This window comes from Euprymna scolopes, chromosome 6, assembly GCF_053919585.1.
Source record: "Euprymna scolopes isolate OS-2025 chromosome 6, ASM5391958v1, whole genome shotgun sequence".
NCBI classification, from domain to species: domain Eukaryota; kingdom Metazoa; phylum Mollusca; class Cephalopoda; order Sepiida; family Sepiolidae; genus Euprymna; species Euprymna scolopes.
The window spans coordinates 137,325,090-137,348,714 of NC_136487.1; the positions used below are offsets into that span (position 1 = coordinate 137,325,090).

Here is a 23,625-nt window from a genome sequence, read left to right on the forward strand (position 1 = left end):
GTGCAGATTATTCCACGACAAAGATAGGCGTGTACCTCGTAAGTATGAAGTTTAAATATATTATTAATAGGACTATGACAACAGCATATTCTTTTCATTGTTTTGACTCTCGAGTATATATCTGACACAGACACGGTTAATCAACCAAGAACCACATCACTCTATATAAAAGCATATAAGATATCAACGGATATATATACTCGAGAATCCAAACAATGAAAAGAATATGCTGTTGTCATAGCCCTAATTATTATTTACTCACTAGGAGTAGTCACATAGACCATCATCATAGATTTCTCTTTGAGAACAACTTGTGGCATTCTCTGGCTGAGTAACAGCAAGTCTCCCCAGCTTTCCAGTACTCTTCACTTCTTTCAATAACAGTTGAATTTGCCTCATCACAGCAACCGCTTACCATTAATTTCTCGTTGGCAGTGAGCATTGGTCTTCACTGGAATGTATATGGTAATAAGCCTCCCCAGAGTCCCAGTTTTTTTTGGACTCATCCAGTGGAGGTCTGGCTAGTGCTTTCACTCTTCAGCCATTCTATCCTCCTTGATCCTCCTCACTTATTTTGTGTGGTGTTGGTTCATAGGGACACACATACACACACGCATACACACAAAAGAGCTGAGGTACAGGGAGTTTAACTTGCAATTATGCAGTTTCAGCTATGATGGTTCCACGTGTTATCCCTTTGTGGTTTACATCTGTAGCAGTTTCTGTATATTCAGCTTGTGCCTGTAGCTTATGTGGATTAGTTTCCGCATTCAAGGGTTTTCCTTAATATTTCTGCAGTTTTTATCATTGTTTTCTGTTGTATCTTCTCAGGCATCGCTCTAATTCCAATTTCTCTAATTCCAATTTCTCCCATTCTTTTTATGAAGTTTTTCGGTATTGTTCCTAGTGCTTCTACTATTAGTGGTGTCATTTTGACTTTCTTCATCTTCCATATTTCTATGAGTTCTCTGGCCAGTTCCTTGTATTTGCTCTGCTTCTCTGTCTCCTTGATTTCCACTCTGGTCTGCTGGCGCAGCAAAATCTACAATCTGGCACAACTTTTCCTTCTTGTTAATAATTACAATATCCGGTTTTCTTGCTTGGATTTTCTTCCAGTCATATTTGAAGGGGCTTATAAAATTAAATTTTTAGATGTCCAACTTTCATGAACAACAATGATGCTAGTGCTCATTGATTTGCAAGTCTGGAAAAATCAAACCAAATCGAACATAATTAGGTAGAGAATTTAGAGAAAATCTATGGTTTTAAGTATCCACATTTCAATAGACGTATATCAAATATTCAAACACTTATTTTCACATAAATACATTGAATTTAGCAATTATTTTTTTTTATGATTAGATTCTCTGATATTTTATGCATTTTGCAACAAAAATCTCAAAATTTCAACTTTTAGCGCTTACGTTGTTCTTCCAGTGGACGTATCAAATTGTTATAAAAAAAAAAAAGGAGTTGAGTTATTACTTTGCTCTTTACGATATAATCTGCTACAACACATTGGTTCCTGGAATGTCTACATATTAACGCGTTTGTAAATGTGTGTACTACGTTATGGATGTGTAGGTATTCAAAATGTTATTTAACTTATCTGATTCTAGATATGGAGAAGGCTAGAGGTCAACCAAGATTTTATTTCCAACCAATTTTTTTATTTTCATCCTTCAACTCTTTTCAAATATCATCCAAATCTCGTTCAAATCTCGTTCAATTTACCTGTGAAGCCAGAAAAGAAAAGAAAAGATATCCGATTTTTAAAATCGCACATGAGTGGTATTTAGATATATTTTTGGTTTTCTGGAAGTACAAGATAGCTATGACAGCCAAAATCAAACTATGAACAAGAAAGGAGTATGTTATCTGGTATTAGAGGGAGGGGAAGCCTGTTCAATTTCAGTTAACGAGGTGTCCTACTTAGTTACATAATTCGTCTTTGATTGTATATAAAGCAGAAAACCAAATGCGTATTCAGCACACCAATCATCCCAGCAGTTGAAAGGAACGTGTTTAGCATAGCATCGTATCACTGAAACGTGACATAATGGAAAAAAAAGAAATAAATTTAAAAGTATGTGTTTTCTTTACATATGGAAGAACATGAAGTATGATTGATGCCAAATATGTTATCATGCCAAATTTGACCCTTTCAGAGAGTGGCATAAGCATTGCACTTGATTAACACTTAGTCCAGAAACAGAAAGCTAGAATTATTAATCAGCTTTAAAAATTTAACCAGTCTGTCTTAACGCTTTTGTTCATTTCTAGACTACGGCGTCCACATTGGACAAAATATTGCAGTTGGTTACAGTTCATGGAGTGAAACGGTCGAATCTTGGTACTCAGAAAAGAAAAAATTCAAGTATGGCATTGCAAACTCAATGATGAAAGTGGGGCATTTCACACAGGTAAGCATTTTTTTTTTTCCTCTCTTCAAATTTTGATTGACAGAAAAAAAAGTATGGTGGTTCCTTGCTGTACTGCACAATATTTTCAGATTTTATCATATTCTATGTCTCCCTTCAGTCAGCTAATAGAAACCAGTCAAAAGAAAGGACAAAACAACATTCTCATTTAGCAACTCATCAGGGAAAGGTGTAACATAGTGCGTATACGCATGTGGGAAAATATCAGTAGAAGCTGTAAGATAGTTGGCTTGCAAAGATATTAGCAGCAGCAGCTGAAAAGAAAAGCGCATATGCAAATTCGAAAGTGTGTACGAGCTTGCACGACAAAAAGAACACGTGGTCAGAAGAAGTAAAGGGAGTAAAGTGCACAGCAAAAAAAAAAAAAAAAAGAACATGTGGTCAGAAGAAGTAAAGGGAGTAAAGTGCACAGCAAAAAAAAAAAAAAAGAACATGTGGTCAGTTTTCATAGTTTTTGGATATTTTCATTACTGTGACATGACAAGATATCATTGGTTTCACTTGAAATTCAATATTTCAAGTTTCGAATTTGCTAGAATAATGCAGCGTTCCTTAAGAAATATTTAAAAATCTCATCTCATCAATTTTATATTGTGACATTCTTTTGATGATCAACGCCAAGAGATCCACAAAACAGCGCCCCCCCCCCCATAAGACAAGGCAATTTCATCACATAAGCTAAAAGGAAATTAAAACGTGCCCTCGGTATTAGCCAATCAGCGACTTTATTTGTTTGGTTGACGTGTGTGTGTGTAGGTGAGCACCCCTCCCCACACACACATACACACACACGCCATGAACAATGACACCGGCTGTCTGGAAGAGACACTTTTCTGTTGTCATGGAATCCTGGAAGCTGAAGGACGAGTGTGAGAATGAAAGAGACGAAAAAAAAAAAAAAAAAAAAAAAACTCCGTGCGGAACTAATGACATCATGGTTAAAACAGAACAACCATTTATGTAATCGTGAAGAGGGCGAATACCTAACTGGATGGTACAAGGCCATCAATTGGGAGTACAGAGAACACGAAAAGAGGAGGGAGAGAGAGATGGAACAATATTTCAATCCGAATGGAATTAAAGGAATGAATTCTTTGCGACCTGAACTGATAAACGCGTCTCCTTGTGAGGACCAGGACCACCGAACATGCAAGATCGTCGGATTTTTTTTATTTATTTTGTTTTGAACCAAGAATTTCGTTGAACCGATTTTATATTGTGAACCAAACTTACTCAAAGACGTATATGGACTCATACTTCCTATGAACTATATACATATGGATTAATGTCCCCCACGTGGACTTACTCAATGAAACAGGTTGGTGTCTCGTTGCCCCGCGTTCTATATTTCTTTAAAATTTCTCTCTTTTAAAAACAAAAGAAAATCTTGTATTATATTCGATGTTTGTTAATCGAATTTAAATGACTTTGAACATTTATGCAATACGGTCGATCCACATGTTGTTGATTCCTCCTTATATCTATACTTTTTTTTTTTTTTTTACATAGGCATCACCACATTATCAAGGCCAAGAGGCCACTCAAGGATAAGGGTTAAAGAGTGTACAGTAGAAATTGGACAATATAGTAATCGTTAGTAATGAAAATTCAGTAAATTTGTTAACAAGTTTAGGTTTAGGCACAGATAAAGAGTGGGGGAAATTATTGATAGTGTTTTCAGCTAGACAAGTGTTTCTTGTAAAAGTTTGGCAAGGGAGGACCATAGATTGAAGCTCAGTCGAGCACTTTCCATGAAAATAACGATACATCAGAGACAAACTCGCAACATCTCTTCTGTGAGATAGAGGTTGCAGGGAAGAGAAAAGGACATCTCCTACGAGGCTACGAAGTCTATTTTGAACTCTATCAAGGCAGGACAAGTCTTTTCTAGCAGCTCCTGCCCAGATGATGCAACAGTACTCCATCCTTGGACGTACCTGGCTCTTATATAGATAGAGAATTGCATCAGCAGTGAGATATCTACCGGATCGATAGAAAGATCCCACCATTTTTCCAGCGGCCTTGGCAACAGATTTGATGTACGTGTTCCATTTAAGATCAGGAGTAATGGTCAAGCCAAGAAGCTTGTCAAAACTTGAGGCCTCCTGAAGACGAGAGCCATTCATTTCAATTGATGCCAGATGTGGATCAGAATGTAGATGATGTAAAGAGAGAAGCTTGGTTTTAGATGCATTAAAAGTAACCAGCCACTCCTTACCCCATTGTACTACGTGCTCAAGATCAGAGGAGAGAGAATTGGAGAGAACTTGGTCGTTTACTGTCTTAGATGTGCTACCATAAATGGTAGTGTCGTCAGCATAAATGTCTACAAATGATGTAAGGATGTGATTTGGAAGATCATTAATGTAGATCAGGAAAAGAGTTGGGCCCAGGATGGATCCCTGAGGGACACCGGCATTAATACTGTGAGCTTCTGATTTTTGCCCCTCAACTACTACTCTTATGAACCTATCAGAAAGAAATGATTTAATAATTGAGAAGACATTTCCAGCAATACCATAGCTAGAGATCTTATGAAGTAAACCTTTATGCCATACCCTATCAAAGGCCTTAGATATGTCAAGAGCAATTGCCCTAGAAAGGTTGCCTCCGTCGAGAGATTTGCTAATCCTATGAGATATAACTGTAAGCACATCTGCTGTAGATCTAGCAGAACAGAAACCATATTGAGTGTCACTAAGAAGGTTATTTTTGTTGAGATGGTTGATTACTTCTGTATTTAACACAGATTCCAGCAACTTACTCATGACGCACAGGAGACTTATTGGCCTGTACTGAGAGGGGGATGAGCAATCACGAAACTGGCATTGGACAGGCTATTTCCCTAGAAGAGTTTGCAATTAAAGGATACTCTAACTTAACTTCTAAATCTGACCCCCAAGATCGCCATGGGCATGGAATATGTGCCTATATTAGGGATAACTTTCCATGTGGTAGGGACATCTCCAGGGAAGATCCTAACTTACCCTATATGTGCTTCCGGGTTGCTTTAGCTCACACTACGCCATTTATATTTACTCTCTATCGCCCCCATAACAGCGGAGTTACTATCTTTCAAAGCATATCTGAGAAAATTGACCAAGTCCTATCTGCTTATCCTTCAGCTAACATTCACGTATGTGGTGACTTCAATGTTCACAAAGTCGAATGGTTGACCCACTCTAACAAGACCGATGATGAGGGGAGGTTCTGTCATGATTTCTCCATTGCCTATGATCTCACTCAGATTGTTCAGGAACCCATCCGTGTGCCTGACAATGACGGCCAGTATGCGAGCCTACTAGACCTTTTTCTCACAACTTGCCCTGAAATATGTTCAGTTTCTGTTCTGTCTCCTCTTGGATCTTCCGACCACTCTGTTGTATCAGTTAAGATAAAAATGAAATGTAATAAGTCCCCAGACGTACCTCTCCATCGTACAGTATATCGATACACTAAGGCTGACTGGGATAGCTTCCGTACATTTATATCTGATCTACCTCTGCATTCCATGTTTAAAAAGGATGTGTCCTCTATAGTATTAGACCTGACGGAATGGTTAATTGTAGGTATTGACCGTTTCATACCCTCAAAAAAGTTTCAGCAAAAACCTAACAGCCAGCCATGGTTCTCTCCAGAATGTGCTGCTGCCATTGCGCACAGAAATCACTTTTTCCACTGTTTCCAACGTAATAGATGTATGAAAACTAAAGCCGCTTTCAGGACTGCCAGCAACCATTGTAAGAAAGTAATAAAGAATGCAAGAGAGTTGTATGCCCAATCTGTTAAGTCCAAAGTAGCTGAACAGCGGCTTGGTTCCCACCAGTTTTGGCAAATAGCAAACAGAATCCTGAACAGAAGCGTGTGCTCCATCCCAACTATTATCAATGGACCTGAGGTAATCTCGTCAGCATCAGACAAAGCCAAACTCTTTGTCAAGAACTTTGCAGCTAATTCTACCCTTTGCGATCAAGGCCGCCAACCCCCAATATTTCCTCCTGTATTAGAAAACACGCTATGTGATATACGTATATCTGTACGTGATGTTGCCAAGCTAATAAAAAACCTTGATTCCAGTAAAGCAACTGGCCCTGACGGTATTCCAATTATAGTACTCAAAAAACTTCAACCTGAACTAGCGCCCATACTTACAAAACTGTTTAAACGTTGTCTTAAGGAGAATAGTTTCCCATCTCCCTGGAAAATTTCATCAGTATGCCCTGTATTTAAGAATTCAGGTGATCGCTCATCCCCCTCTCAGTACAGGCCAATAAGTCTCCTGTGCGTCATGAGTAAGTTGCTTAAATCCTTCCGACTGAGGAAGTCATTGACTGTCAGTTTCCGATGTTCTGTGAACTTTAGCCCCGATGGGCCCTCCGGGTACTGAGAATTTTGAAAAACTTTCTTCTATCATATTTGTTTTTCTTTCTTTTGATATCATTTTTCTTGTTGCTGCGCTATTGAGAAGCTGATTTTTCTAGAAAAAAAAATCCAAAGAATGATAAAACTCAATTCTCTGGATTTTTGTGTCCTCCTTTCCCATTTTCTTTTTTTTCTTCTTCTTTTCCTTTTTTTTCTTTTTTTTCTTTTTTTCTTTGTGTGTGTGCTTTGGTTAAACTTTTGTGTTTTCTACTAACCTACCAAAATGCTTCATTCTTTAACCGTATGCACAGAAGTTCTAACTAACTTGAATTATTACATTTTTTGTAAAAATAATTGTATTATTACATTTTTTTAATAAAAATAATTGTATTATTACATTTTATTTTGTAAAAATAATTGTATTATTACATTTTTTTTGTTAAAATAATTGTATTATTACATTTTTTTTGTTAAAATAATTGTATTATTGCATTTTTTTTTTGTAAAAATAATTGTATTATTACATTTTTTTTGTTAAAATAATTGTATTATTACATTTTTTTTGTTAAAATAATTGTATTATTACATTTTTTTTTGTAAAAATAATTGTATTATTACATTTTTTGTAAAAATAATGGTATTATTACATTTTTTTTTGTAAAAATAATTGTATTATTACATTTTTTTTGTAAAAATAATTGTATTATTACATTTTTTTGTAAAAATAATTGTATTATTACATTTTTTGTAAAAATAATTGTATTATTACATTTTTTTTTGTAAAAATAATTGTATTATTACATTTTTTTGTAAAAATATATTTTTTTTATTCTTAAGTTATGCACTGTCGCTGGAAATGAAAAAAAAAAGAAGTAAAATGAGAAAATCGTAGCAAAGCCATCAAACCGTTGTTTCCTATGTGTTGCAGCTCTGCTAAACGTTGTTAGAAGCACACACAGCCTTCTGTAATATCAATGACGTCATTTTTCAGCTCATGGGCCTTAATAAAATATATCATGAAAGTCATGGCAAAGTGCTGTATGTTGATGTTCAAGTAAAACGACGCTTACGTCCATCATCATCGTCATTATCATCATTATCATCATCTATATTTAACTCACACCATTGATATCTTTAATTTTTTTTATCATTTATTCTCTTTTAGATTTTATATGAAAAGACATCACGCGTCGGTTGTGGTTTTTCCCAATGCACGAATGGCAACTTCTACGTATGTAATTATGGTAGCGGGTACGTTATTCCATTTTCTATCTTTTTTTTTCAGTGTAAGATCTCAGAAATCAAGGTCACCTTTATTGGGCTAACACTTGATCTCTGAGATACATAAATATCCAAGTGCTAAGAGGGGTGTGGGCGAACTGTCCAGGCAAGCAGGAAAATAAACAATGGAAATTCCAGCTAATCAAAGAAGGTCGGTCCCAGGAAAAGGTGATCTAAGCTACATCTAGGCAAACGAAAATAAACAATGGAATCCCAGGACTTGTAGCGACCTGGATCCATGGCATCAATCGGTCATGGGTCAGACCGAAAACCAGCAAAAGTGCAATAACAAGCTGGCGTGGAAATAGGTTAATAGGTCGAAGAGATATCAATAAAAAGAGGAGAGAAACAAAGCAATAAGCAGACAGTCAGAGAGACGGACAGATACGGGGACACAAATTGACACAGTTTGCGAAACTGGAGCGAACGCACACGTCAAAAATGTACAGCTCATACTTTTAAATTTCTTCTCCAGGACTTACCTCCTCCATAACAACAAAATGAAGAAAAAAAAAAACAAAAAAAACCCTACAAACTGACTAACTTCCTTGATGAAGCTATTTTTAGCGAAATATTGGACTTACAACACCAACAAAAGGACATAAAAATGAACCACTGTCATAATAAGTATTATGATATTTCACCAATGCGCCTTTACAGATTAATAGAGATAACTCACCACAATACAACATTTTCTCTAGAAGTTTCACATAAAGCACTCATTCTAAATCAACAAGTTATAATGTAACCGAGCAAAGACGTGCACATGGAAGCAGCAGTAACTGTACAACAGCCAACGTATGCAAATGACTGAGCTGTGTGTAAGGTGACGTCACAGCTAGAAAGAAGGAAATAAAAAGATTATTAAAAAGAAAAACGTGGCCCGAGAAGGAATGAAATAGACGTGTTGCATATGTGGCTCAAGAGCGAAATGGCCGGACAAAGACAGAGTACTACATGTTGAACACGGCAAAGTCTGGTTAATATTAAGTACATTGGAGTACGAGAATACTTTTGAAAGTACCTGTAAATAAATGTCTGTTGTTTCAGTGAGTCAAATTCTTTTCCTGTCTTTGTTTCCTTGCGACTGTCTTCATACAACGTGTGGGTCCCTAGTGTTAACATGTAACGACTATGTTATAATAACTTTTGCCTGTTTTTAATGGGCTAAAAAGTCTAGTATGATATATTCCTGACCTGACTTATTTGTTTAATAACGTTATACGTTTTTTTTTTTGTTTTTTTTTTTATGAATTTGCAGGCAGATGAATTATGCCTTTAAAACTCCTTACAAAACTGGAAAACCCTGCGGCGACTGTCCAGACACCTGCGTCAATGGACTCTGTGGTAAATATCAAGCGTTTGCTGCAAGATTGTTTTATATGTTTATTTAGCGACACCGTTCGTGCAGCAGATGACTTATCCTGACTCATAAATGTGTTTGCTTCTCGTAGAGTTATTGTTCCAGGAAGGAACATGTAACGACTATGTTATAATAACTTTTGCCTGTTTTTAAATTTAAATTCTGTAATGCAGAATACACTTTTAGATAATAAATTCTTTATTCAAGCTAAAATTACAAAGTAAGTTCCAACTGAACAAAAAACTGAGGCACAAGACCAACTGAAAAAGGGGGGGGGGAGTTCATTGGTCATCCTTGTCACTCCAGAACTAAAACAAAAGTTTCTCTTAGCTAGTATCTTCTTTCACCATAATACCGCATTCACCCTTTCGTACTGGGGGACGTCCTACTTAGAACCCAATTGTTTAAAACATTTTTTATTAACGTGTAAAAACAAAAAAATATAACAATAATGATGATACAATAATTCATTTGTGTCGAGGGCCGAGGGGAAGAAAAAATACAAAAGTCGGTAGTAGGACCCTCCCAACCCCGTCTAGTTGGACCGCCTGTTTCACTTCGGTTTGTAAAGGAAGCTGTGAGCTCTGCTACGGTAATTCTGGCATCACACAATTTAAATTGAAAATCTAATCTGGTACAGTGTGAAAACGTTCTCTCGACATGGGACTTGTTCCTATTTACAATGCCTCCCCACGGGACAGAGTTAGACACCAGGGTCGTTTTTTAACGTGGAGAAAAGGAGCAAAAATAAAAATTGTCTCAGTCGTGAAGGATTTCTCCTCTACTGACAGAGAACAAGAAATTGAAGTGCAGCATCTGAAGAAATACTTTGAGATATTAAATCTTTGAGAAAAAAAAAAAAAGAAAACACGAATAAGCAACTTAGCGCTGTCTTCATGAAAAGTGTTGATATAACAGACGCGCTTTTGGTAAATGAATAAATGATTACAATTAATTCCCAATCGAACTTGTCACAATCAAAAGAATTTTAGATGTATATTGATTGTGTTTATGTTAAGTTCAGCTTGAAATCAAAAGTCTATTGCAATTGTTTATTTGAGAAAAGTAAAGTTTTATGTTTTTTTTTCCTTTGTTTGCAGTTAAGACAAAAGGAAAGTCTGTCATCACACATGCCCACACCGTGTGGGTTAGATGGCTGTTTCTGTCAAAGCTAGCCATTGTTTGTTTTTGCTTGAGTGGAAGCGGTGGTCTGATACATACCGCGACAGGCTAAAACAAAGCGTCACCATTAAAGTAGTGAAAAGGGAGATAAGTATGTCTCTTGTATTCACAATCTTCAAAGTGTTCAATATAGGAAAAATGCAGTTGCAGTTTCCCCAAATTTTCCATAATAATTACTTTTAACTATACATTATTTAATACTTGGTGAATTTTCGTAATTTTTGGATATATTACTATTTTCAACATGACAATTAATTAAGTACTGTTGTTTTTGCTTAAAACTACATATTTAAAACAGCGATTTGTCAACTCTGTCATAACAAGTACCATTTTTTTTTCAAAGAATCTATTTTGTTAAAATGCAACCTAAAATAAATCGCCGACATGAATTGAGATCCACGTTTCTAATTTAATACACACACCTGCTTAAAACCTAAAAAATAAATTAATTAAATCAAATGAAAACTAAATAAATAAGCAACAAATAAATAATAAACAAAGAACTTTAAAAACGACATAAACCAATGAAATCAATAACAACAAACAGACAAATATTCTAACATCAAATGAAACTTTCAAAGGGTAAAAAAAGAAAAACAACAGAAGCCGAATGCAGACCAACATTTGCACAGACAACTAAATAGCACAAATAAGGGGAACACATATATACGAGTAATAAATAAGCAAAAATAAAATAAATAAAGAAAATGAATAAAGGAACATTTAAAAACATTGAATAGATACAAATAAATGCAAATAAAGTTCACTGTACACAGAATTGAATAACTAAATAAATAAATTATTGTTAATAATAATAATAATAATAATAATAATAATAATAATAATAATATATAAATACATAGAATACAATAAATAAATTATTATTAATATTAATAATAATAATAATAATAATATACAAATACATAGAATACAATAACTAAATAGATAAATTATTATTGTTATTGTTAATAATAATAATATATAAATACATAGAATGCAATAACTAAATCTTCTCTTCTCTCTCTTCTTTCTTCTTCTTCTTCTTCTTCTTCTTCTTTCTTCTTCTTCTTCTCTTCTTTTTCTATATATAAAATGAAATCATTTTTCCCCTGTGCTTTTGACCTTAATAGGATTAAAAATCAGGATATTTCATGCAAATGTAATATGCACAAACTGCAGCACAATATCTGAGGTGTGTTATAGGCATATTACCTCTCTATTACCTCGCTAATCGTAGATTCTTATATATTTTCTGTTGAAAGTTCACTGCCAAAATCGGTTAAGATCAATGGAAGTAGTAAAATCTTTTCTCTCTAATAAATTCCTCCTTCCCCCGCCACCCATTTACACCGTTGCATGATTGTTCACAAGGGACATTTACGAATGAACACCGGTTTCAGTTTTCTGTACTTCGTAGTTGCTTAAAAAAACTGGAATAGAATTTCATTGTGCCTTTCCGTTCAATGCTTCCTATTGGGTGAAACGCACCACGTTTACTTTTACATTGTTTAATTACCATTTATTTACCAACATTTATACACTAAACAAAAAAACAAGGATTCTTTCCATTTTTTTTTTTAAATAAACATATAATACATCATTTCCATTTTATTTCGTTTTGTTTGATGTTTTTTTTTTGTTTTCGTTTGTCCAATTTTTTTTTGGTAGTTACACGTCGTTTTTTTTTTTTATTATTATTATTGAAACAGTAGGGCAGGTCGATTTGCAACTATTTTCAGAAAATCAACATGACATTGATGATGATAGTTGGAATTTGATGTGATAAGAACAGATACCAAAAATTAGATTCCTACCTTGAACAGAAAATTGAGCATTTCATTTTAAAAATCGTGAGAAATCCTTCATTTTTAGTGCATTTTACACAACACTGACTTTGAAATTTCACTATTTTTATAAAAAATTCAATTAAAATTGATATATTTATATGAAATATATTGAAAGAAAAATAAATACATAAATTATAATTTTAATTATGAATCACAACTAGCAAAATATCTCAATTTTTACTGCATTAATCAAACAAAAATTGTAAAAAAAGCTAATTAGCAACTAAGTCTTTTAAATTTCACAATCTTAAAAGATATGTGGAGATGTATTACACAATATTGTAATTCTGTAACTTGATACAAGTTACAGAACCATGTATTTTAATTTTTTTTATTAAACACAATAATATAAACTGTTATAATAGAACTAAATTGTTCTATATAATTTCTTTTCAAGAAAAATGAAGGTCTAATTTGCTGGCACAATGACTTTATAATAATGTATCTATGTCTTGCTTCCTGCCCATATACAACTTTCTTTTTAGAAAAATCAAATTTGACCAGTGTTTGGCTGCAAAATTGATAGCAGTAATCTTTTTCAGTTTTTTTTTTTTTTTTTTTTTGAGTTGTTCACAATTTCTGGAAAAAACAACACAAAAAACAATTATTTGAAAACACTTATTTTTTATATTTTAGTGATGAAATATGAATAAAACTGACTATTGTTTGGGTAAATTGAGAAAACTAATAAAATTTAATGGATAAATATTTATTTACCTAATGGACAAAATCGTTTGAATGCCCTCTTCTCTCACATCCAATTCATCTGAGTTTATCATCGATATTATGATATATTCCGGAAGTAGTGCAAAAGCACTATATTTGGAACTGTTTAAAACAGTAATTTGGATTTCAGTTAACTGTTTTGTTCTCTGAATCATATTAAAATATACAGTTGTTGGTTAAAAAAATTATTGTCGGTTTTGATCTCAAACCAACTAACTGCATACACTTGGATGATAAAATTGACCAGAATGTTTAATTTATGATAGTGTTTGAGGATAGACACCTCTGGTCCATAAACACAAACCTTGAAACATGAACTTTGTGGCTTATGTTAGCCATCTTGCTTGATGCAAGGGCCCAATTTTCTAAGCTGCATATCTTAGTTTAACTTCTCGAGAAATACTCAAAAAGTAAACTCTGGACTTCACACTTAAATTATATATTTCTTCTGCTGTCAGATAATGATGATCAGGAGGGACACTATTTGTTTAGAATTTTACTTGAGGCAAATCTTGATAATTATTTATACAAAGTTTCCCCAAAGGACCAGTAAATGCTGTTAGGCTTTTTCTTGTTCCATCAATTAATTTAAAAATTGCTCTAAATGGCAGTTCTTCTAGTGGAACCTGAAAATTGCAAAAAATACCAATATATTATTTTATTTTCCACACAAAAAAGGAACATAATTGCAGGTGAATCTATAGAATTAATTTTACCTCCTTGTTAGCAGGACAAGTGCAGACAATGTACCTTTTTGATAATTTCCTGTCTTGCACTTTACTACAAATTCATTACATCTCAAGTCAGCTACAAGAAAATATATCAAACAATCTGTCTTGCAGTTCCTTCATTTTTTTCATTTTGGTTGCTGCAAGGATTTCCTGTCAATCTGTTTGGCCCTCTTATAGCAAAATATATTGACATTCTGTCCTTATAACACCCCCCTAACAAGGGCAATTGTGGATTAGCTACTTGCCAAATACTAATTAATTCCTTAGCAATTAACATAGAAATCCCACTATTTTTTAAGTGAGGATAACTGTTTTCAAGGAAATAAATAAACTGGATGACTTGTCATGAAGTTAAAGGTGCTGTTTCATCCAAACGACAAGGTAGACCAGCAAATTTTGTGAACCACGGGTTAAAACTGAACTTTGTGCTTTTATTGACATTTTAATCTGAAAAGTAAAATAAATAAATGGATTATAACTGAAGGAAACTGTTTTAGGCTATCTTCCAATTTTATGTGTAAAAAAAATAAGCGCTAGTTATAAGAAATAATGAAAAACTTTGTAGAGTTGCATAAGATGTATTGAAGAGAGAGGACAAAACCAAATCAGAGGCATAGTAGTGTTTAGTTTAGACATTTTTAGCAGACTTTAGCTCCTCCTTCGATAACATGAATTTACTCATAAAGAGATTCATTCTTGCTGTAGCTGTGCCATTTTAAACGAGTGTTTAGAGTTTGAAAGACCAGTGCTTATGCATCTATGGTACCATGCTATTTTTAATATTATTTTCAAGTTAAATTTAATTTTTAGGAAATTTTTGTTTATTAAATTTTTAGGTGAAAGTACAGAATAGTTACAATGCAACCTTCTATCTTTCCCATGTTAAGAATGGTTTTCTAAATAATAAAGTTATTTTAGCACAATAACATAGATGCACAAATAAGGAAAACCTTTAAAGCAGTTTCCTTATTTACTCGTATTAATCTTTGTGTGTTATCTGATTTTAAAACTATAATTTTAGAAGAAAAATACTGCTTAAAAACAATTACTCCCTGAAAATAAAAGAAATAAAAATTTGACACTAATTTTCTGCAAAGTATTTTTTTATTAAGTAGAAAAACTTGAAGATTTACGTGGTTATGTTTCATAAATAATGTGTAGAATAAAATTGTATGGACTATTTTTTTTTTTTAAATATAAAACTGGAGTATTACCATATTTGAATAAAAATTTCAAATAGAATTTGATGTGAAATATTAGGTTGGGGAAAAAATAATGTTTTTGACGTTCGTTTAAACGTAAAGAAATGCCATTATTTTTGCACCAACCTAATCAATAAATAAATTAAAAAATATAAAACAAATATGTTTAAATTCCCTGCAGACACTTGAAATATAATAATATATATTTTAAACAAGTCTTTTTCGTTTTTCCTTTGGAAATAATTAAGCCTAAATTGTAATGTTTTCAAATTAAATAATAAACAAACGTTAATTTTTAATATCAATAACGAGCGTGTTTTGCAGCAGTGAAATAAAAAATGTTTCCACCCCCTCAAAAGTTCCTGAAATGAAAAAGTGAACTTTGGTCGTTATTATTTTAAAAAACATAATTTTGCCTTTACACTTAATATTTATTTTATTAATTCATTATCCTCACTCATTTTATTTAAAAATGTAGTTTAAAATATATTCTAAATAATGATTCCATTTTCTTAACAGTGCAGCTTGTTTTGATGATGGGAGGTTCTTAACAATTCACTGAAAAACTTTTAATAGCTTCAATTTTTCAACTTTTAAAGTCATTTCCTCAAGGGACGATAACGATTTTGAAAAAAATATTTTGTGTAGGTCTTTTCTATGTCAAACCCCAACTATCATCACCATTGCCTCACCAGGGTTCCAAAATCGACCAGCCCTATTGAAGCAGGGTTATTACTTCACTTATTCTTTACTTTACCCCCACCCCCACCACTTACACACACACACACACACCTACAAACACCCGGCAAACGCCGGGTACCCCTGCTAGTAGATAAATAAAATGAATAAACAACAAGTACAAAATATACAAATAAGTTAGATCAACTTCCATAAAACGCACAAAGCAATCTAAAATAAAACTAGCAGGACCCACGTACCAGCCTAGCCCGGTGGAAGTATGATACAAAACCAGAACAGATTTGGTAAAGAACCAACTCTGAAAACAAATTAAACTACGGTTGTTAGTTGGGGCCACTGCTAACCCTGGAAAATCTGGTGGTTACTGGCAATTAGTGCTGGTTTGGGGCGATTGCTTGCGAGTTCTGGCATTCACTGGTGGGCACTGGTTGCCTTTGCAGGTGGAACTCATTGACAGCCATGATCAGTGTCAGCCTCCATTGAAATGCTCCTAGCTGAAATTGTCTGTTTTCAGCAGTCGGGCACTTGTATACACTGTTGATCACTGGCATAGATTAAATCGACTGTGGTTAATGTCATTTCTTGATAGGGGTGGGTACTGACGGGCACATTGCGTGTCTTCAAATGTTGGGCACTGTCATCCATTGGCGGGCACTGTCATCTGGTGTTCATTGCTCATTTAAGGTGGTTACTGCCACTTGATGAAAGTCAATGGAAAATACTAACAATACTACTACTAATAATAATAATTCTACTAATACTACTAATACAACTAACAACAACAACAACAACAACAACAATAATAATAATGCTCCAGTATTTGTTTGTAAATTGTCATATAAAAAGTACCAAATAGTCATAAAAATTCTGTTGTCCACATAAGCATAGTTGGAAAAAAAGGGAACCGTTTTTCTGTTTAATAATAAAAAAAAATGAAGATATGGTAATTTTGCAAATTGTTTAGTTGAAAGAACTGAACAGATATGAAAAATAGTAGCCTTAATGAAAATCAGAAACATGGGCAACTGAAAATATGACGGCGGCACTGTCAAGTGAAATCACTAAAATGTTACTGATTAGCTGTATAATTTAATTTTAAATGTTTTTTTTTTTCAATGGTTAAAGTTTGTTATAATCGCAAACAAATCTGAAAAAAAAAAATTGCATTATGAAGTTTTTCTTAATCTTTTTTTTTTATTTCCTCAGCTAAATTAGTTATTTATTTGTTGGTTTTCGTCTCTTTTTTACATTACTTTGTTTTCAGAAGGTTGTGAGTGTGTGCCCCACACCGGGTCACCAATTTTTGATGTGGTTCCTGGCTTTTGTGAACAAAAAGGCATTTTCAACAGAATAACAAATACAAGAAAAAAATCAAGCAATTAACTAATTAACTAGTCAATCAGTTAATGAAATTGTAATCCATGAAGCAATTTCATTGTACAGGGTGGAACGATAAAATTGTTGCCCAAGGAAAAACGACATGATTCCATTTCCGTTTGATGATATACGGTTTTCTATCTTTGTTGCAGACCATCTACTAGCCAGTTGTGTACAAATCCCAAGAGTGATAGGAGCTTTCTATCATGTCTGAAAGTGACACAATGTTCAACGAGCGAGATCGGAGATTTGTCGGTGTACAACTCATGCTCTCTACTGATCCAAGTTATGACAACAGGACCATTGCCAGCACCCTCAAAATGCAAATCCGGATAACAGGGACGTGCCCAGGGTGATGAAAACAATGTTTCCGGCCACGATTATGGTCTTTGGAGTGGTTTCAAGTGAGGGCCACATCATGTCACCTCACATCTTTGAAGTCAGCTTGAAAGTCAACACCAAAGTGTACCTGGATGTGCTACAGTGTGTGGTGATCCCTTAGTGCAATCAGGTGGCTGCTGACAGACCCTGGGATGTGGCAGCAGGACTCTGCGCCAGCCCACAAGTCCAAAGAGACCCAGGCTTCGCTTCAGAAGGAGTGCTACGACTTTGTACCCTTCTCTCACTGGCTCCCCTCCTCCCCTACCTGTTGGACTACTTCATTTGGTCATACGTTGAGAACCAACATAACCCCCCCGAACAAAAAAGCCAGTCCTAATTGCTGCCATCCGAGTACTTGCCAAGCTCCTGCCAGCGCTTGTGGAAAAGGCATGCTCCCAATTCTGGACCTGTATTGAAGCAGTGATTGAGGCTGAAGGCAGCTACATTGAGTAGATGTCAGCTTTACTACATAATCAAGTTACTGAATTGAATTTTTTCAATAAAAGTTTTAAAATAAAGCTGTAGTGTTGTTTTCTTTAAGGTGACACTTTTATCGTTCCCCCCTGTAATTGTATTAATTTCATACAAATCCGAAATATTTATATTTTTTCTTATGGGAGATTGTGCTCATATTATGTTCTCTTAATAACCCTTTGAAATATGCCAAAGAAATTGAAATTTCGGGAATATTTATTAATTGATGCCTAATGACTATTGTTAAAATTTTACAATCTGAATTCTTACAAAGGGCTTTTGACCTATGCTCTTTGCCACCTTTGCATAAAACTAAATCAAACTAAATATAGCTTACATTACCCGCCCTTACATCAAGCACCTATATTCCAAAATTTACATGTTTACATATATGTATCTACAGGGTACATTCCTAAATTAGTTAACCGATCACTATGAATTTGGGAACATCTTTTAAGTGTAAGGGATCATAATATGGGCTATGTTTAGTTTAATTTACTTTCATACCCCTGATTTTTCTGATATTTCCAAAACCTGAAATGTGTTGCTATAAATGTTTTTTTTTTTTTTTTTTTTCCTTCGTTCAGATTGTAAAGGAAAGTTGTGCTTGAATAATGGCAAAATCCACCCAAACACATGCAAATGTGAATGCTTAGCGAGGTTTTCTGGAGAGAATTGCGAAACTCGTGAGTAAAATTTTTGTAAAATTTAACCGCATATGATTCAGGTTTAAATTTAATCATCCATTCTGAACACACGTGGGTTAAAGTTGGAGGGGCAAACGAAAATCAAAACTGGCAGCCTTCTTTGATGTAGTCGAAACTGATTCAGACAATGCAGCTTGTTATCGGTATTTATTTACTTCCCTGTGAAAGCAAAATGTGACACAAGGTCGTTTTTAATGTGGGGGAAACCCAGCTCCTCAAAAGTCAGCAAAAATAAAAATTGCTTTAGTATAGAAGTATTTCCCTTAAATTTACCAAGGACAAATCAATTTGAGTGCAGTACCAGTATGGCGGTTACCATAATGTAATTCTTGATGGGTAGGTCACCATTTCGGCGGGTCCCTCTTTTGGGGAGTCGTCGAAATTAATAAGACGGGAGTAGAAACCGACCTGGGAATAATAATAAAGAAACAAAGGAATTTCCAAACGAAACGGTTTTATATTCATTTCAGCGTACAAGTGGTATCGGGTTATAGAAAGTTTGCGTCTTCGTCTTTTTGCTTCCAACACTTTTTGTATCTCTTTTTGTCTTTTCCACCAGAACTGTTCTCCGTCCTGATTGGTTACAACCTCTGGTCACATTTTTGACAACAGGAGGAAGGAAGGAAGGAAGGAAGGAAGGAAGGGGGAAAGGGAAGAGTAGAGAGAAAGAGACATGTAATGGAGAAATAGTAGTCTTGGCTTCACTACACCAGAACAGATACTACACTCGAATCTCAGCCCAAAGGCATCAACATAATATGTATTTCTTGATCCTTTATCTCTTTCAAGCTGGAAATGTTTAACCATATACGTTGCAAGGGGATAGTACTCTACCGGATTAACTCATATACTTTTTTATGACCGGCCTGAAAGAGATTTGCCGTTTTAAAACCAATCAATGATCTGACTTCAGTATCATTAATAGTGATGGGACGATTCCAATATTTTTCCTGATTCTGATACCATTACCAATTCCAATTCTTTATACATCTCTAAGTATTGAAGTTTAAAGTTGTTATTTTGTCCGATTACCGTAAAGACACATGTTAAATGTGAACGTAAAAACACTCGTGGTAGGGGGCGGGGATCTATAGATTTTAGTTTTACTGGTAATTTAAAATCAATAAATATTTATTATTTCATTATTACTACAAGCAGTGGAAAATTTTGTTTTAAACGAAATCAAATATAAAAAAAATTATTAAAGGAATCATTTTTGGCACAAATTTTTACGATTCTAATACTGATTCCGATACCGATGCTCCAAAAAGTTCCGATTTTTCTGATTCCTGATTTTGATTAATCGTCCTAACACTAACCTTTTTTTTTTTTTTTTTTTGCACTGTCGTCTTGTCTTCAAACATAACTGGACCATTAATATTTCTAAAATAACCGTAGTCAGCATAGGATGACAGTAAATTATAGATTTTTAAAAAATGGGTAGATACACTGATGAACTGTGTCAATACTGTAGTTAACACCAGCTCAATACTTTTATTTATTAATAAAGTACAATTTTATATATTCAAAACATATTCAATAAAATTTGAAATATAATACAAACTCAATGATAAATATATTGTAACAGTTATAAACAAGGACTTATTTTCTCTCACACATAAATGTCCTTGCTAGGCGATTTGGTTACATACACATTAACTTGCATTAATTTCATCTGTCCCCTGAAGAACTTCTTCAGCCCCTTTGGGAATTAGAGTCGGTGAGTAGAGAGAACCATAGAAGTAACAAAGAAAAACATCTTTTCTCTCATTCTCTACTGTCGGCTGGATGCTCCAGTATATGTGCTAGTACTGAGAAATATTATTAGAAAGGGAGATAATTTGAATATATAAACAGATGAAACCTGAAATAAACACTTTATTTAATTTAAGTACAGGTGTCCAAAAAGGTACTGAAGGGTTTTGAACTTAAATAGATTCTTTAGTTTTGGTAATATCTTTCTGTAGTTTTAACACAATCTGACTAAAACATTAGAAAATTGTTTTAAAAAATAATACAAAATTCAAATGAACTTTATTTATGAAAAATGATGTCTTTTAAATGTTGGCCATTTTCAACTTCGCATATTTATGCTCTTTCCAAAACATTATTCATGACAGATTGCAGAATCTTTGGATTGCGATTTAACTCCTTTATTTCGTTCCTGATGTTTTCCTTCAATTCTTGCAGGGTTTGGGGTTTGTTAACATAGACTATTTCTTTTAGATATCTCCACAAGAAAAAGTCGGGGCTAGCCAAGTCTGCGGAATGTGGTGGCCATTTGACATTACCATAGCGAGAGATAATGTTGTTGCCAAAACATTCCCTGATTTTGGTAAAACCATTTCACAACTTGCATACATTGTTCAATACTATACTTATCCGTAATTAAATTCCAAAATATTATCTGTAAAATATCTGAAATAGAGAAAAAATAATCATTGATGGTAAAATAACAAAGGTTTTCAACCTTTCAGTAACTTTTTGGACACCCTGTATTTAAGTTCTTTTCCACAAATATTATAGGAATGAAGGAAATACCCATTACTTTTGTGGTGCGGAGAGTCTCCAAACATTGATTTATCATTGCTCAAATTTCAAAATAATTATCTTATTTTCCTCTCTGATTGGATGCCCAGAGCCACTGCCCTTGTAGCAGTTATAAATAAGGAGTTATTTTCTCTCATGAGGTGCCTTCAATAAGTTTCCGGACTTTTTTTCGTATGGGCACTTTTATTGACAGTACACACATGAAACTTTAGTCCCTTTTGAAGTAATCTCCTCCGGCTGCAATGCACTTGTTGTACCGTTCCAACAACTCCTGGAAGGCCCCATAGAAGTCCTCTTGTGTGAGCATGTCAATGATCCTGTACAGTTCGAAAAACAAGTAACATTGAACACTACCAGAGAACAAGAAAAAAATGGTTGCAATATCTCTTTATAGTCTCGATAATCACTTCAAAATAAGAAATGAAACAAAATGGTGGCAGAAGCCCACCCAATAAATATCACGGTAACATTTATTGTATGGGTTTTTACCACCATTTTGCTTTATTTCTTATTTTGAAGTGATTATCGAGTCTTCAAAGACAGCCATTTTTTTCTTGTTCTTCTATAGCCTACAATATTACTTTTTTCTTAACCAAATAAACATTTTACATTAAATAAAAACACTAAAAACATATCCAGTTAGGTAGAAAAGTAACTTATCTTGTCTTTGATAACATTTATTTGTTATATATTTGTTTTTTGACAACATTTTTGTACCTCTGTGGATTGTGTAGGGACCACTACATAGGGCTGGAACAAACCTTTGGCAGAGACATTTTAATAGCAATCACCGTTTCAACGCCCACAGGTATCAGAATGCGCAAAGACACAACGCCATGATTTGGCCACCCGCATACATATTAATAAAGGAACTACGCTGCGTTCCACGTGTAGTGATACGGCAAACAGGCTGGAAAGTTCGAGAACATCTGTATATAAAGATTCGCCCACAAAAATCAAATAAGTTTAGTTTTGCTCTAGCTTTCTCTTGTCTTCCCTGAGACTTCATCTAAAAATAGCTCCGCTTTTGGAAAGCCTTAAAATTCCCTGTCTTGAATTTGCATGCCAAGCACATGAACTTTAAATTCTCACCATGGAAAATTACCACATTGAACAAAAATTAAAATCTTTTTTTTAACAATATTATTTCAAACTACTGTTTTTTTATGTGATGAACACACGCACACGCAATTCGTTTACATGATTCAATGACTGTTTTCCTCTGAGAAAATAACCACATTCAAGCCACGTATGACACTCTGTTGCTAAAAAGTAATAATCTTAAACTATATGCTGTACTCACAAAATTCTTATTTAGCTAAGCTTGCATAATGAACATTCATTACAAGAAAACACTTACGCTGGAACACTTTGAGCTAATTTTTCTAACACGTAAATAAATGTTGTCGTTTCATATTAATCAGGGGTCTACATTGCGAGTGAAACAGTCGCATTTGCAATAGATTTTTCCAAGTGGCGACGAGAAATGATAAAACGCTTATCATGGCGATTGTTTTTTTGTTTTTTTTTCACCGACAATCTTCCAATACTGAGTGAAAAAATTTGTTTCAACTTTTTTTTTAATAAATCGAGCAAAGTCAAATTATTTAAACAATAAAAGAGTTAATAGAACAATATACTCTTTATTTTAATGAAGGCTGTTCAAAAAAAAACATCTGAAGAAATATAAATTTTTATAACCTTCCAATCTCAACATAAAATTCGGTGTATATTTAGAATTACACTTATTAAAAAAATACGGCATAATCACGTTGACACACCGGTTCTCGTCAGATCACCGAAGTTAAGCAACGTTGAGCCTGGCTAATACCAGATGGGTGACCATTTGGGAATTCTAGGCGCTGTATGTGCTCTCCGCTTATCTCGGCATTGTTTCCAGTCGCCTTGTACCTCAACTTGCCACTGGTATGCAACAATGCTGACTCAGGAGAAGCGTTGTTGGAGATTGCGCAACTCTTGCCACACAAATTTCACGCGCAGGCACCCTTACAGTGGGTATCCATAGTGTGTCAAGACTGAAGGAAGCCTTTTTTTTTTTTTTTTTATTAAAAAAATACAGAAAAATCTTTATGATGTATGTATTCGTCACAGAATGAAGATGTCAGATTCCAAAATTCACGTGGATTTGACCAGTAACTTTTCTATTTAGCTAGTAAACGAAAATATTTAGTTATCAAAGGTCAACTTAAGATAAATTTATCGATAGAGCCCTGTTAATACAGTGATCTCGAGTTCTTTGGCAAGTTTTTTTCCGGAGTTATTCATATTTTTACTTTTATGT

At 34.1% G+C, this 23,625-nt stretch overlaps 1 protein-coding gene and 1 pseudogene across 2 annotated transcripts in view; both read left to right on the top strand.

Moving 5' to 3' along the window:
* Positions 1-23,625, top strand: part of LOC145278331 (cysteine-rich venom protein Mr30-like) — a 63,636-nt gene that overhangs the window by 38,560 nt on the left and 1,451 nt on the right. For both annotated transcript variants that reach the window (XM_080130623.1, XM_080130622.1), the window contains exons 3-7: positions 1-38; positions 2,284-2,423; positions 7,969-8,054; positions 9,346-9,431; positions 18,654-18,752. The exon at positions 1-38 is cut by the window's left edge and continues 47 nt beyond it. In XM_080130623.1, the coding sequence (XP_079986749.1) occupies positions 1-38; positions 2,284-2,423; positions 7,969-8,054; positions 9,346-9,431; positions 18,654-18,752 (449 nt within the window). The remainder of the gene's footprint in view (positions 39-2,283; positions 2,424-7,968; positions 8,055-9,345; positions 9,432-18,653; positions 18,753-23,625) is intronic.
* On the top strand, positions 23,078-23,194 carry LOC145278430 (5S ribosomal RNA; annotated as a pseudogene).